Source organism: Aptenodytes forsteri, unplaced genomic scaffold (genome assembly GCF_000699145.1).
Source record: "Aptenodytes forsteri isolate BGI_AS27 unplaced genomic scaffold, ASM69914v1 Scaffold143, whole genome shotgun sequence".
Classification (NCBI taxonomy): Eukaryota; Metazoa; Chordata; class Aves; order Sphenisciformes; family Spheniscidae; genus Aptenodytes; species Aptenodytes forsteri.
Window position 1 is genome coordinate 3,626,773 of NW_008794951.1, and position 15,124 is coordinate 3,641,896.

General features: G+C 38.3%; 1 protein-coding gene across 1 annotated transcript; it reads left to right on the forward strand.

Moving 5' to 3' along the window:
- Positions 1-1,305: 1,305 nt before the first annotated feature.
- Positions 1,306-10,565, forward strand: FAM199X (family with sequence similarity 199, X-linked). Its single transcript, XM_009275377.2, has 6 exons — positions 1,306-1,361; positions 2,613-2,832; positions 4,584-4,733; positions 5,074-5,235; positions 6,338-6,598; positions 7,501-10,565. The coding sequence occupies exons 1-6, from the start codon at positions 1,306-1,308 to the stop codon at positions 7,669-7,671; spliced, it is 1,020 nt and encodes a 339-aa protein (XP_009273652.1). The 3' UTR covers positions 7,672-10,565.
- Positions 10,566-15,124: the final 4,559 nt, after the last annotated feature.

Below are 15,124 nucleotides of genomic sequence, written 5' to 3' on the forward strand. Positions count from 1 at the left end.
GATCTCCTTGCCTTTGGCGGGGCTGGCTATGAGCTTAGTCTGGCTTTGGCTAGTAACATTACAGCTGTTAACCGGCGTGAGCTTGGTCGGTTTTTAAGATGTGTTTGTTCCTTTCCGAATTTCTTAAAATGCAGTTTTGAGCGCGGTAGGATGGTTTATAGTAATTTAAAAGCAGGCCTGGCGTGGACACCCAGCAAACCTGTAGAGGTTCAGAATGAGTCAGGAGGCTTGGTGTCTGCAGTGATTCCTGCAGAAACATTTCCATCCCATGCCACTAATCAAGGGCAAATTACTCTGTCTGTAATTTGTAGAAAAGGCCTGTTCTAAAAATGCAAATGCAGCTCTACAAAGAAATTCCAATTGTGCTTATAAAATCAAAACCAAACAGTCCTGCTTACCTAAGAACCTGATTCTGCTACTATTTATGCATAGTATTAAACTTGAATATAGCAATAGCTTTTTTTGGGAACAACTTGTGAGATTTCAGTCTTGAACATACGTGTGGGATAGTTCTAGTTCCTGTTCGAGAGTTGCAGGATACTTTTACTGGTTATTAGTGTTCCTACTACACCATAATGAAGAGTGAATCATAAGGTAGTCTTTCAATTGAATTTGTATGAAATCATGGAAATTACATTTTAAAAGTGTCATTCACAAGGGCAGGCTCTTAATTATAGATTCTTAAATGATTCAGCATGAAGAGCCTTGATCAAATATGGTACACTTTCATGATCTAGTTCTTATATCATAGGACCCAATTGTGGCATGAACAGTGAGATGTATTCATAGCATATCTGTAAGATAAATGCGTGATATTCACCAAATTTGCATTTAATTCATTTTGTGCATTTCTCTTTGCGTTGCCTTTCACTTCCCGAGCGTGTTACTCAGGCTTGCTCATTTTACAAACCCAGGTTTGTAACCCGGGCACTTGAGTGGGTATTTCACTTCTTTGGGCAGGGGCATGCCCTGTCTTGCACTGATTAAGCCATTGCAGATGCACCGCTCAATCTGTGGTGTTCGCATAAGGCTTTCTATTTTTTAAAGTTACGAGTAATTTTAATGTAGTTCCCACTTCTTCTTAATCCAGTTCACGCCAGCAAGTACTGCAGACCCCCTAGGTATGAGAAGGGGAGGGCTGACTGCCTATGCCTGCAATGATACTGCATAGCTGGAGTATCTGTGTAGTTGGTTGGTGGTAGAGCCCCTGTACCTCATCATGTGTTTTGATGGGTCTGGAAACTTTGTCTGCCCTATCTTTCCTTTCGTTGATATTTCATGAATATTGAAGCACGCTGCGTCACCATGCTCGTATTCTATTCTATACCGATTGATTGCCCTGCCCACAAAAGTCCGTACCAGTAAAACATCTCACGTGTATAAGGGATGTGGAAAGGGAGGGAGGGCAAGATCTCCTGGACCTGCTAAAAGAAAAGTTTTTGGAATGTCTTTGACATTGGATAAAATCAGTGCTGGCCAAATAGATGTTAATCTGTTTGTGTTAATCACAAACATATTTAGCCAACCTGGTATGCAGCTTAAATAATGATGGTGAGGACCAGCCTTTCTGGGTGATGGCATTGCTCAGCTTTTGTAGTTGGGCAGAGGAATGTTTTTCTAGTTAGCCAGGCTGAAGTGGATAGGCTGATGGAACAGGAGGTGATAGCGTGGGTTTGTGTGGTGAATTTTAGAAGCCCTTTTCAAATTGTTTTGGCCATATTGCAGTGCTATGCTGACTCATAGTTGTCTCAACCTACTTTTCACCAATATGTAAAATAAATCCAGATATGGAGACTGATTTCATGAGCTTGTTAAATTCTGGCTTACTCTTATTAGAGTAAAAAACCTGTTCTGCAGAGTTTGAGTCCTCAATTGCTTTCCTTTAGCAACAGCCTTAACTAGCTCTTTAAATGAAATTATGAGGGGAAAAAGTGTTTAGTTTTGCAATGGTAGCATTTTCACACAGGTCATTTTCCCATCTTGCACTGTCTCATTCCAACAGCATGTCCAATATTTTTGGCATTCAGAGTTGAAAATAGTGAATAACGGAGTCTTGGGTATATCCATAATGTGTTTCCTTATTAAGCCTTAGTTTTGTGGGGGATTATCAACCTAGAATTTCTTTTTGACTCCTGTTTGTGCTGAAGTCCAGTTGATTTACTTCTTAGTTTTGCTTATTTCAATTTACATGGAAGTTTAAATATCCCAACATATGGGAAATTATATTTTTAGTTCAGTGTATTTAAAAAAACAACCAACCAACCAACAACAACAAAAAAAGACAATTTACACGCTACAGGAATCATGGCTCTGGGGTGGAAAGTGTTAATATATTAAAATAAAGGTGTAGTTGTACTAACTGTATGTGGATTTTTGCCTTGCCATTTTTAACGTTGAATTCCTTCTGGTGTTGTTTATGGACCTTTAAAAATATTTTAAAACAGAATACTTCAATTTACATAATTATAACTTATTTCAGTAAAATCAATGTATAATGTTACTGACAAGCAAAGTGGAGATAGTTTTATGAGGCTTAAAAGAACTAAGCATTTTTCAGGACACATGATGCCGATAAGTTTGCTGCTTTCTATTTGTTTTGTCCTGTTTCGCAGGTGGAACTTGACGTCTTGTGGAACCAGCGTAGCCAGCTCAGAGTGCAGTGAGGAGCTGTTCTCATCGGTTTCAGTTGGTGATCAAGATGACTGTTACTCTCTATTGGATGACCAGGAGTTCACCTCTTTTGATTTGTTCCCCGAGGGTAGCGTCTGCAGTGATGTCTCTTCTTCTATCAGCACGTACTGGGATTGGTCAGACAGTGAGTTTGAATGGCAGGTAAACTAGTTCCACTGTAAATGTAAAATTTTGTATAGACTATTAAAGTGCTGGGTTTAGCTTTAATTGAAAAGTCCTCAGCATTTGTTTCTTGGTAACTACTGAACGTAAGAGCAGATATCTGAATCTTCAGCATTAAAGAAAACGTTTTGTTCCATTTTATTCCAGAGTTCTTAATCTGGAGAAGAGACTGAAGGTCAGCTCTTCAAAGAGGGATGCTTACATATTATGGTAGTTTGGTTTTAGTGACCAACATGTGTCTTGTAGCCATGAGCTTAGATCGTTTGTACTGAGGATCTGCCCTGCTGCTGAAATCTGGTTATAGATATCTGCTTCCAGTGATTTGGTCGTATTAAATCTTCCTTTGGAATAGAGCTGGCACCTAGGTAAAGTGTAGAAGCTCTTGCCATAGCCTGTTTCCAGCTTTTTTTCTGTGTCAGTAAGAGTACAGAGCTCACTTTGTCTCACCAGGATGGGAAAAGTGTGAAGGTGAATCACGTCCTCCTTTTTCCTAGTCTGTATTGGATGCAGTCCTGGTCAGGTATCTCTCGTCTGTGGTAGTCTTTGTTCAGCAGTTTTTCAGTTGTGATATGCAAATCTTTTTATACGTTATAGACTTAAATTGACTTTTTATATTATAGACTTAAATCAACTGTGAATGTATACATAACTTTGAAATAGGAAACGTGGTGCTTCAGAATATACTGAAGAATACTTTTAAATTTTGTCATAAAGCTTAGTCAAAGCATGTACAGAGTCTTCTAAGTGCAGTATAAGGACTGAAAACACTGATTTCAGGAAAGCGCAAATCCTGTTCCAGAAGATGCAAATGAGCTTAAGATAACATGGACTGAAATTAGCTCTGAATTTCTTACTGTTTTAGTCTAACTGCTAGTCTCTATGTATGTTGTATCACAGAAGTTACAAGTGCATTCGTATAATGCAGCCGTAGGAACAACTCAGATTGGATCTCAAAGATTCAGAGCTTCACTGAGTTGTGAATTTTTCATTGCCTGATAAACTCGGCGATTGTTTTGAAAAGAAGCAATTTCCCATGTCTTAGTTAGCTGACAGCATGTTTGATTAGTAACTAGCTTTTTTTTTATTATTCTTTGTTTTTTAAAACAAGCATTTCTTAAGAGACGTGCTTGATTGGACTTGTAGAATTTTGGAAAGACTTTTTTGTAGCTCTTTATGGTGTTATCTGGCAGAATCTGAGCATGAGTAATCCAATTGTCACACTTTAACTGGAAGTACATTCAGAAATTACATGTCAGTTGTATAAATGAAGCTAGCTAAAGTTCTGCAGTGCTTCCAGGAAAATGACAGTGATTTTAATTGAATTGTCTTGTGTAATTATGGGGTGTGGTACAAATTACAAACCTACTTTGAAATGATCTTCTTTAAACTAGACTTATGCTTTAGGTTTGGGTTGTAGTGGACAATTTACACGGATGGAGAAGGGAAATAGTTGAAATGCCACATCATTCTGCTGTTTTCTTAAGTGTGAATTTTTAAAAAGAGGGTTGATAAGTAGAGAATGGTATGAATTGAGTTTGCTGCACTTGCTGTTGGAAGATTCAAAGGAGTACTGCAGGGTTATGAGTAATTACTAAGAAGTTGTTAGAGTACATAGATAAGCGATGCTTTACTGATTTGTCGGTATGTTTTGAATTGTTTGTAGTGTTAGAATGACTTTAAATCTGCCTACTGTATTCTAAGGCTTTGTTCTTTCTCTTGCATATTACAAGTTGCCTGGCAGCGACATTACAAGTGGGAGTGATGTACTTTCTGATGTTATACCTAGTATTCCGAGCTCTCCTTGTCTGCTTCCGAAAAAGAAAAATAAGCATAGGAATCTTGATGAACTTCCATGGAGTGCAATGACAAACGATGAACAGGTGAAATTGACTTTTTTCCTATGTGAGAACTGTAACATACAGAAGAACTTTCAATTAGTGCCACATCTTAAAAGACTTACTGATTGCTATAGGTGTAAATGTAGACCTATGCAGTACTGCTTGATTCTTGAAACTAAATCTTCTTGTCTTTTGCATCTGTAGTAGGCAGTTTAATGTGTACTGAAGTTTTCACCCTGAGTTTTTGAGGATACTGAATGAGGCTAGAATCATAGGAAATGTGGTATATGAGCACATTTTATTCTGTTGGTCCTTCCTTTTTTCTGTCACTCATTTAGAATCAATAATACCTTAAAATGACCTGCCTTTCTTTGGGTCCTAGGTTGAATATATTGAATATTTGAGTCGCAAAGTCAGTACAGAGATGGGCCTTCGAGAGCAACTTGATATCATTAAAATTATTGATCCTACTGCTCAGATCTCACCTACAGATAGTGAATTCATTATTGAATTGAACTGTCTCACAGATGAAAAACTGAAACAGGTAAGTTAAGGTTTGTACATATGACTGGCGTTTCAGCATCTGATATGTCTTGGAAAATCTCTTACGGAGTTGTGATCAATTTTTATACAAAATCAATAGATGTAGGGAGATACATTAGAGTACAGTATTGTCAATGAGGGAAAATATATTTCAAAAGCATATTGTGTGTATTAAACCTTTATATGAAAGACTGTGGTTATATATTCTCAATATGTGTTAAGCCTAAGCTGGCGTGTGTGTAATGAGTTGTGCTGTGGACCCAGTACTGCTTATGACAAAACATATTCCACTTCATGACCATCAACTGGTTGAGGATCTTCATTTTCTCACTGAATATAAACTAGCATTTAAAACTCCAAAGGATTGGAATTCGTGGGGAAGACCATAAATTTCATGTAAAAAGGGATATAGAAAAAGATGTTGCAAAATACAAATTATAACAAAGAAGGGTACCTGATTGGTATGGTAGATATATGCTACTGTCTTCTTAGTCTTTGTTCTATTGTGATGTGTTGTTGGGAAAAGATGCGGTATCCAAACAAGCGGGACTCCTCAGTGTTACTCTCTATTTGTGATTATGATGAAGGTAAAGATTGAAAATGGAAAACATTCACTGCTCTTATGGGCTTGGCCTATTTCATATTTTAAACATTTTCTAACTATCATCTTAAAGTAGAAAAGTACTGCTTTCCTTACAGCCACTTTTGTTTGAGTATACCTAGCAAAATAAAGGGGTTTGATACATTAGGTAAACAACCTAGTTCAGTTGAACTTGGCTGATGTTCCTGTTTGGTGTTATAATAACTTATTGTTACATAGTAGAAAACTTGGGGGACAGGAGGGGGGGAAAAAAACCTCAAACCTTGTTACTTAGTTTTCTTCCTTCCATAATGAAGATAATATTAACTTAGTTCTTAGTTAAGTTCTCTTGGTGACTGCCAGATGGCTTGGGATTTAAGCAACCACAGCAAAATGTTTTAAAAGACTAACTGAACTAATCCAATAACTTGATCATTATTAATAGGCAAATTGTTTTTTCCATGAAAAGGAGTATCTCAGTCCAGTATTAGGCTTTAGTAATTCTGCTGCCTCTGTTCTAAAGGTGAGAAACTATATCAAGGAGCACGGACCTCGTCAACGGTCTGCAAGGGAAAGCTGGAAGAGGAGTAGCTACAGTTGTGCAAGTACCAGTGGTGTGAGCGGTGCCAGTGCCAGCAGCAGCAGTGCCAGCATGGTCAGCTCAGCAAGCAGCAGTGGTTCTAGTGTCGCTAACTCCGCTTCAAACTCGAGTGCCAACATGAGTCGAGCGCACAGTGATAGTAATTTGTCCACAAGTGCTGCAGAAAGAATCCGGGATTCAAAAGTAAAGTTTCTAATTATGTACATGAGTATTAAGCTGTCTAACTTGTTAAGGTTGCTTATGGGGTCTTAACTGGGATATTTGTACTGAAGGAGCATAGTTAGTAACAGAGGATCTGCTGAAGTTACCAGCTAAACCAATGCTGACTGTTTCCTCTGACATGACCACAAGGAATTTAAACTTGTGCTCTTCCCATCACTTCTAAGTGAAAGCCTGATGTTTCTATGTAGTAGATCTTCTCAATACTTTCGTTTAGATTAAGGTGAGTGGGGGTTGAATAAGGGCTTCTGCATGTAACTTAATTCTTTGAATGAACACACAGTTTTACCAAAAAAATTTATTCAAGATTGATCAACCTAATCTAGGCATAATTTCTGGATAGTAAAGACTATCTTGGTTGTGGTTTTTTTCCCAACTAGAAGTTTCATCAGGCTTTTTGAATCTTACTCAGTTTATTCTTCCAACATGTCTCATGAGATTAACTTGGTGAGGAGTGACCTACTGAAGCGTGTTTCAATTAAAGTAGTACTGTGGCACTTGTCCTGTCTCCATAATTTCAATTTCAAGTGTGGAGGAGAGAAGCAGTTCCTGCTTGCTCTTCAACATCTCAGGTTGTTATTGTAAGACTGTAACATTTCCCCTGCAATAAAGATTCTTCCAATCAGAGACTCAGCTATGCAACATCACAGCGTGATGTTGTGCCTCATAACTCAGATGTGGTAAATGGTCTTGATATTTTAATATTGGATACGATTTTGGATGAAAGTTTGCACCACCTCTGAGAATTCGTTTTAGTTACTTTTCAGAGCAGACGTTATTTTAGAGGTTAACTTACATTTGCCAGCTTTAAAGGTGGTTTCTGATCTACGGAACAAAATCTTTTTGTCTCTTCTGTATTTTGACAGAAACGTTCCAAGCAACGGAAACTACAGCAAAAGGCCTTACGCAAGAGACAGCTGAAAGAACAAAGACAAGCTCGTAAGGAAAGACTGAGTGGATTATTTCTTAATGAAGAAGTGCTCTCTTTAAAAGTGACTGAGGAGGACCATGAAGGAGATGTGGATGTTTTAATGTGACAGGGGTGAATTTATCAGTGTTCTTTCTAAGCCTTAAATGTATTATCCTTATTGTTTACATATATTTCTTGACCAAATTTTGATTAGTGTTAACAGTATAAACCAGATCTTTTCTCAAGTGTAATTTTGGTAAGAAGGTCTAAGTATTGAGTAACTTCAGCTTTTTGAGACTAATTTTGCAACAAAGACTTCAGAAACTTAACTGACTTCTGAAAAGCTGCTGAATAGATACCATTTTAAGGAAATTTGAACTTGGCTAACATGCTAAGTTACTTGCAAGACATAAGTCTAGGGATGCTTTTGGATGACACTAAGCATGCGTTACTGTGCTTCAGCTTTTTTGTTTTTTCCAACTTAGAGTTAATATTACACTCGGCTTGTTCTGTCTTCCTTTCTCATTATTAGGAAGATTGTTTTGCATGAGGAAAAAACCTTTAGTTCTATAGGGCTCTCTTCAGTCTTGCTCTTGGATCATACAAAATCAAAGTACTGTGATAAATCCTTTTCTAGAAGTTGCGATTTAACTCAAACTACACAGAAAGCAAGAAGCAGGACTTCTAATGCAGGGAATCTGTAACACAAATAATGCTTAATAATGTACTTCTTTAGGAAGCAATTAGAATTTGAAAAAACAACTTGCAAGCTTAGTCTTCAGAAAGTTATTTTGCTGCTCAATATCTTACAGTATGATCGTTACTAATGGTTGACCGGTACATCCCTAGTATTGCTATGAAAAGATTGAAATAACATCTTTATGCATTGAAAGTACACTAATCTGCAATTAAGTTGTCTAGGACACTACTTAGAATAGTTAAGAATGCTACTGGAAACAGAAGTGCAAACAAGTGGCACACAACTTTGGTGGCTTTTTTCCCCAGAAGCGTATCTAAATAGATTCATGTTGTTGGCAAGAGAACTTAATTAATGCAGCTGTGCTTTTTAATTGTACGTTTAGCTGAGGATGTGTCTTCTGTGTGGGTTGTTACACCATTACATGTTTCAGAATTCTCCTTTTGTTGTCTATCTGCTTTTGAAATTTCTCTTGCTGAGAAAATAAGGTAAATTTGTGGCTTTCAGGTAGGGAGGCAAAAGAAGTTTTAACCTGTTTCCTAATTCTGACAATCTGTAAGGTGACTTTTGCCTTTATCTTGGAACTACTTGTTACAGAACTCCTTCCCCCCACAGCTGAGATGAAAATGATACTTCTAAATTTCAACGTGAAACTTAAAAGATTATAAAAGTACTTTCTAGTTCTGAGTTTAGGAAGTAATTCTTCATTACTTTGATTTTGCTCTTGTGAATTAAGGAGTTTGGCAGTTTAGTGTGACCACAGGTGCCTGTAATTGCAGGATATAGCCCAATCCTGCAGAATTGCACGATCAATTTTATATAGGACTATTTACATTCATTTTGCATGTCCTGCCCAGACTTGTTAGCCCTGACAGCCGAAGTATTTTTCTTTCGGAAGTGGCGTTTCTTGTAGCCTCAAAATAAACTGACCAGTAAAATATCTGAACAGTGGCCTCTGAAAGGGCTTTGATAAGAAATACATGAGGTCCGTAGTCAAACTAGTATGTGTGAACTTAGTCACTCTTACCGCTGCTAGACAACAGGTACCCAGACTTGGCCATCGACTGATTAAAAGCTATGTAATGTCATTTTAAACTCGAGTGTTAGCTGTCCCATATGGCCAGTTATTTGGCCACTAACCAGAAGTGACTGTTACCTGTCAGTATTTGTTTGCACTGCACTATAGCTGGTTGATGCCTCCCTTCCTCCTGTAGAAACAATACCAAAAATGTCTTAACAGTATACAAGTTACTGAGAATTCAGATTGACTTAAATCTGAAGCTTCTTTTAAATATCTTGGATGGAAGAAAAAATTGAATTGCTATCAATTCAGCTAATTTCAGGGTGCAGTTGCTGAACTCTTGCAATTTACCATGGCTGTAATGGATGAATTCGTCATGAAACGTTTCACTGTGTGTACACTGTCACAGTTCAGGAGAACCTTTATTTTCTGCAGTGATTTTGAAATGTGAATATTTTTTTTCTTCCTGAAGAAAAATGCACACTTAATACTGTAGAGAATTGAGACTCTGAAATGAATTGTAAGAAAGGTGCAATTTCTCAGCATGGTGGAGCATGAAAGCGTGTCACTTTATTCTGTTTCAGCAACTCTTCAGAGTTTAAAATCCCTCAGGCTCTGTTGAGAGAAGACCTCCTCGTTTTGATGAGGTACGGTTCTTTTTGGTCACCTGTCTACTAGCTTCCAGAGATCATGAAATGAGGGAGGATAGTATTTCCATCCTGATCTTAGTGTGGGCATGTCAATATAAATTAATGCAAGTGATTAGATAGGTCCAGTTGCTCATCTGTTATGTTGGATGAAAAGGTCCTGGGTGCCACAGTAGCTGATTGTGGTATGTCATCTCCAGCTGGGTACCTCAGTCACTGTGTGACAGTTACAGCGATAGAAGAGAGTGGACTTCCAGGGGTTCCATGGTAATAATTTATGGCTCTGTAATCTTGTAGTCCCAGGATGCTTATAACCTAAGAATACAAAATTCTGAAGGTTCTGCTAAGAATGCAGAATAACATCTTGCTTACCTGAATGGTGTCTTTGCCAAGTACTTGGCATCTCAGAGAATCAGGCCTGAAGTAGCTGTGGGATTTGAGAGTTCTCACATACTTCCACGTGTTTGGGTTTTTTCCCTTTTCTCTTCACATCCTTCTCAGAACTAATGACACACTCATTTTGTGGAGGGGGGGAGGTGTTTTTGTCAGATTCTTGTCTTTCCCTGCAATAAGCTGTATGCTTACCCAGGTAAGTGGTTGAGTCACCGTCCCTGGAGGTATTTAAAAGACATGCAGACGTGGTGCTTAGGGACATGGTTTAGTGGTGGACTTGGCAGTGCTAGGTTTACAGTTGGACTCGATGATCTTAAAGGTCTTTTCCAACCTAAATGATTCTATGATTCTATGAATTTGTATTGGATACCCGTGGCATTAGTCAAACAGTTGGAATTTTAGTTAAACCTTGCTGATTCAGGTCTTGCTGATTCAAGTGTTGGCCATTGTGGCTACCGTTTTGTTTTACAGGAAGTTATCTACAGATTATTAGATTCAGATAGATAAAGAAGAGTAACAGACTGCTAAAATCATGCATTCTTATTAGTGCTTTTTCAAAAAAGAATCAAATGTCTGGTTTTTATTCATAGATAAAAAATGTCAAGCTTAAAAGCAGAACAGAGACAAACAGGAAAAAGCTCATAGTTGTATGGCTCCGTGGTACTGAGCTGTATATCTAGGTGCTTTGTACCTACTGTAATATGAATGTAATCAATTTACGCTCTGTAACGTTAACGGTTTGCTTCCATGGTAACGTTTTCTCTAAAAAGGCTTAGAAGGAGCACTGAAAGTCTGATTGCAATAGGACTGTAAACAATAGAGAACATTCTTTTCTAATATGATTTTAAATATGAGGAAGAAAGCTAGCTGCCTGACAAACTTGTCTAACTTTTGTGTGTGTATCTAATGTCATCCTTTGTCTCTGTTAAGATATTATCTATTTTTCTTTATCTGGGAAACTGATTAAAAGATGGTTATAGTATGCTCAGTATGGGGTGCTTACTAAGAAAAGCAAGAAAAGTCTTTGCAGGACTTTCCTGGGCTTAACTTATAGTTCTCATATTGTGGTTTGAAACCTGTGAAGATCATTCTCTGGGGAAAAAACAAACCAACCAACCTGCTTGAACTTATTCATATGCATTTACATCAGAGTGCATATACAATATAGAAACATAAAAATGGCAGTATTTACTGTTCATCTACGCTGAATGGCCCGAAGCCATCTGTTTTCTCCTAACACTCTTTTAGCTTTGAAATCAGTTGATGCATTGGTCTACAAATATTAATAAACCTGACTGTTTTGGGGCGCTCTTGAAGTTCATTCTTACAAGCCAGATTTTCATGGCAAATGTCGTTAGATTTATTGGTTTAATGTTCTTTAGCGTACTGATCTTGCAGTTCTTGGGCATAGAAAAGACAAGTTAACATGCAATTTCCCATTTAAGGATTGCAAAGATAGTTTATTCATCTACCAAGGGCAAATCCTAGTAATATTCAAAGCTTGTCTATTTTGACTGTTAACTCTGAATCATACTTGCATTCTCTCTCATCTGGCTAACTTTAAAACATTTCCAAATTACAAATAAATTCTTCAATTTAAAAAAAATTGTAATGTTGAAGCCTTGAATATAGTTCATAACCAAAGCAAGGGGAAAGTGGGGTTTTGTTGTTTTTTTTTTTTTTTCCCCTTTTTTGGGGGAGAGATGGGGGTATAGATTAGAGTATATGGTACTGCTTAAATTAAGGGGTTTTTTCCCCAGGTTCTCTGCTAATTCTATTGCTAAAATGCACTTTTGTATAGAAAACTGTCCTCTGTACATTCTGTATCTACTTTCCACAATGTTTATAGAGATTTTTCTGAAGTTGTGAAGGATTTACTGAAAGCTGCAATGCTGGTGACTGATGCTGTTGACTTCAAGTTTTCATTGTATCTGAAAATAGTTATGTGCATATTGAAGTACAGGTTGGAATTAAAATTGATGACATACCACATAGTTTCATCAGAATATCTTTGCTATCTTCTTCAGAGCAGGGGGATTCATATATAGGGCTTGCATACTCACTGTTCATGCAGAAAGTACAAATAAAGTGGCACATGTTAACTGTTCTTTGTGACAGAAAGCGAACCAGTCCCTCCTTAACTAGTGTGGTTTGTTATCCACAAAATCTGATCAGAATTGTTTCGTAGGAAAACAATTACTTGTAAATGATATAACCCAAGGTCGTGTACTGAAAGCTGTCTGTCCTTAGTTTTGATTTCTGTGCCAGGGGATTTTTTTTAATATATATGCTATGTACTATATAGCTATTGGCATAGGAAGTCTAATCACTTTTGTTGCCAGCAATAACTCTGAATCTTCTTCTGCTGTCACCCTCAGTACCCATAGCCGTCAAACCACCACCTATCCTGTGATGTTTAAAATCCCTAATAGGACTTACAAGCTGACAACCTACCACATTCTTACAGTTCATCATGCAGGCACCTGTGTGTCACTTGTAAATCCAGATCTCGTTTGCTACAGCAGAAGCAGGTATGCTTGGGGATTCTGGAAGTTGCAGTGATGCACACCAAGACATGCAGCACCAGCAAGGACACGGCAGCGACAATGGCTTTGCAATCACCAGTGTTTGAGTAGGCTACAGTGAGGACACTTGCCACCCTGTATATTCTGTATTGCCCTTGAACCAAATTTGCCTTCTGCAATACTGAAGTTTCAAGTGTAATATTATGAACATTCCTTTTTCCCCTTGGAATCCAGGAGAAAAATTCTGAAAACCTGAGAAGAGAACAGCTGGCATAAGGATGTATTCTTCAGCGTTCAGAAAGTCTCCTGCAGCATCTCAGGGATATAAACTGCCTTGTTCATCCCAGCTAAGGCTCATCAAACACTTGTGGAAGTTGATTCTCACCAAACACTTACAGCAGTTAAAATTGACCAAATGTTACCATCCCACCCTGTTTCTGTAGATATTGAAGGATGGAGAGGGACAGATGGGGGCAGAAACACTGCATGTCACAGCGAGTCTTGTCAAACTGTCAGAGACCTTTAATTGTTGTGGAGTCTGCGACTGAGAGGCAGCAGAATGTAACTGCAGAAGCTATTGCTCTTGTGGTGCTTTGCCTTCACTTCACCACCCTGCTTGTGTTTTTGTCTGTTTTCACCCAAAGGTGAGAGTGACGGTGCAGAGTGTTTTGCAGCAAAACCAATTGAAATGTTGCCAAGGACCTTGACCTGTTGTGGTGGTCGCTTGTAGTAAGGACTTGCTGCTCCCTGGATAGCACTAGAAGCTGCAGGGAAGTTGATGCTTATGCTTTCTGAATCACAGGATCTCAGTGAGCGGGTCCGCTGTGCTTTGGACTTCTGAACTTTCCCAGTAAGTCCCGTTGCAGTAGTTCATTACCGAGATAACAAGTTGCATGGATGAGTTGTTATACCTCCTGGCAAACAGCTGCCTATCTGTCAAGTGAGGTCATGCGGTCACAGCTAAACGCTGCATGTTATAGATCTCTTACTATCCCTCCTTAAACATTTCTTCATTTATCTGTCAAGCATATTAAGTTTCGCTGCAATGAGAAAGTCTCATTTGATGGCCAAACACTATTTGGGCACAAGCTGAAGCAAAACTTCCACACTGGCAAAACAAATTGATAAACTTCCTTTACTAAATTGATAGGGAAAGATGGCATTGGCTATGATTTTGCTGTCCTCTCTTCTCTCTTACTACTGGCCTGAACTGTACACTTGATCCAAACATTTCCCAGTTACAATTTGGTTTCCTGAGATCCCTTGTATGTGCTCCTAAGTATCCTGTGTCCTACTGTGTGGAAAACACTTTTTCCACCTCCTTCCAGAACATTCATCTCTTGTAAATGGTTTCTCTGGTGCTGAGATCGAATTTAAATTCAAATCCACATTTCTGATCAGAGACCTCATTTCATGCTCTTTTCTACATGCTGCAGTGGCTTGCGCTTGGCAGCATCACTGGTGAAAAAAGTTGGTTCTCATAATGTAGACCATATTCCTGAGGCTTACGTGTGAGAATTCATCTTGGCTGTAGAGTCTTTCTAATGCTACTTCAGTTGAAGTACCTGCTGTATTGCTACAAAGTTTCTCGAAGAAAGAAGATTTATTGCTGTAGCTGAAATTTAGAGTTTGACCACCAATTTGCTGCGATGTTAACGGGAGGCGAGCAACTCACCCATGTGTATTGCCACTAGAGGGAGCACTGTAGTCATCTTACTCGCCTTTGGGACTACAGCTGCCAACATCGCTTTGCTCCAAACACTTGCCTTTATTCTGTTACGTCCTATTAAAAAAATATTAGGGGGTTTTGCTTCTCCTCTTATGCTGTTTTTGAAGGAGGAATGTGTCTGCTAAGAGTTAGTTTTACAATAATAACATTTCCAGTGACTAAGGAAAAATTTGCTTTTTCTGTTTGTGGTGATTGCGAATTCCTGCCTGGTACTGCTTATTGCAATCGGAAGATGGATGTATATTCCTGTTTAGTGTTAACTTCTGTATGCATACTGTATTGCTGCTTTAAATTTCCTGGTCTCTGTTTCAAATTCAGCCTTCCTCAATGTGGGCTGAAAATTTTGCAGTTGAAAATACTAGATGATGATAGAAAACAAGCAGTCAGCTTTTAATGTGCTAAGTCTCATAATGTAGATACCTGTCTGTCCCTGGGAGGCAGGGCAGAGAAGGTGTAGCTTGACTAGCTTTATTTTTTGAGTAATAACTTCTGAATAGGGCTTTGGGGCTTCCTTTGGAGCAAAGGAAAATACTGCTTCAGTGGGAGCTGTTCTGTAGTTAAGTCTTCC

What these genes read in the sequence shown, in the direction of transcription:
- FAM199X (XM_009275377.2), top strand. Translation starts at nt 1,306, where the DNA reads ATGCTCGTATTCTATTCTATACCGATTGATTGCCCTGCCCACAAAAGT. An exon ending in CAATGACAAACGATGAACAG is followed by an intron (nt 4,734 to 5,073) that starts GTGAAATTGACT and finishes TTTGGGTCCTAG; the next exon opens with GTTGAATATATTGAATATTT. An exon ending in CAGATGAAAAACTGAAACAG is followed by an intron (nt 5,236 to 6,337) that starts GTAAGTTAAGGT and finishes TCTGTTCTAAAG; the next exon opens with GTGAGAAACTATATCAAGGA.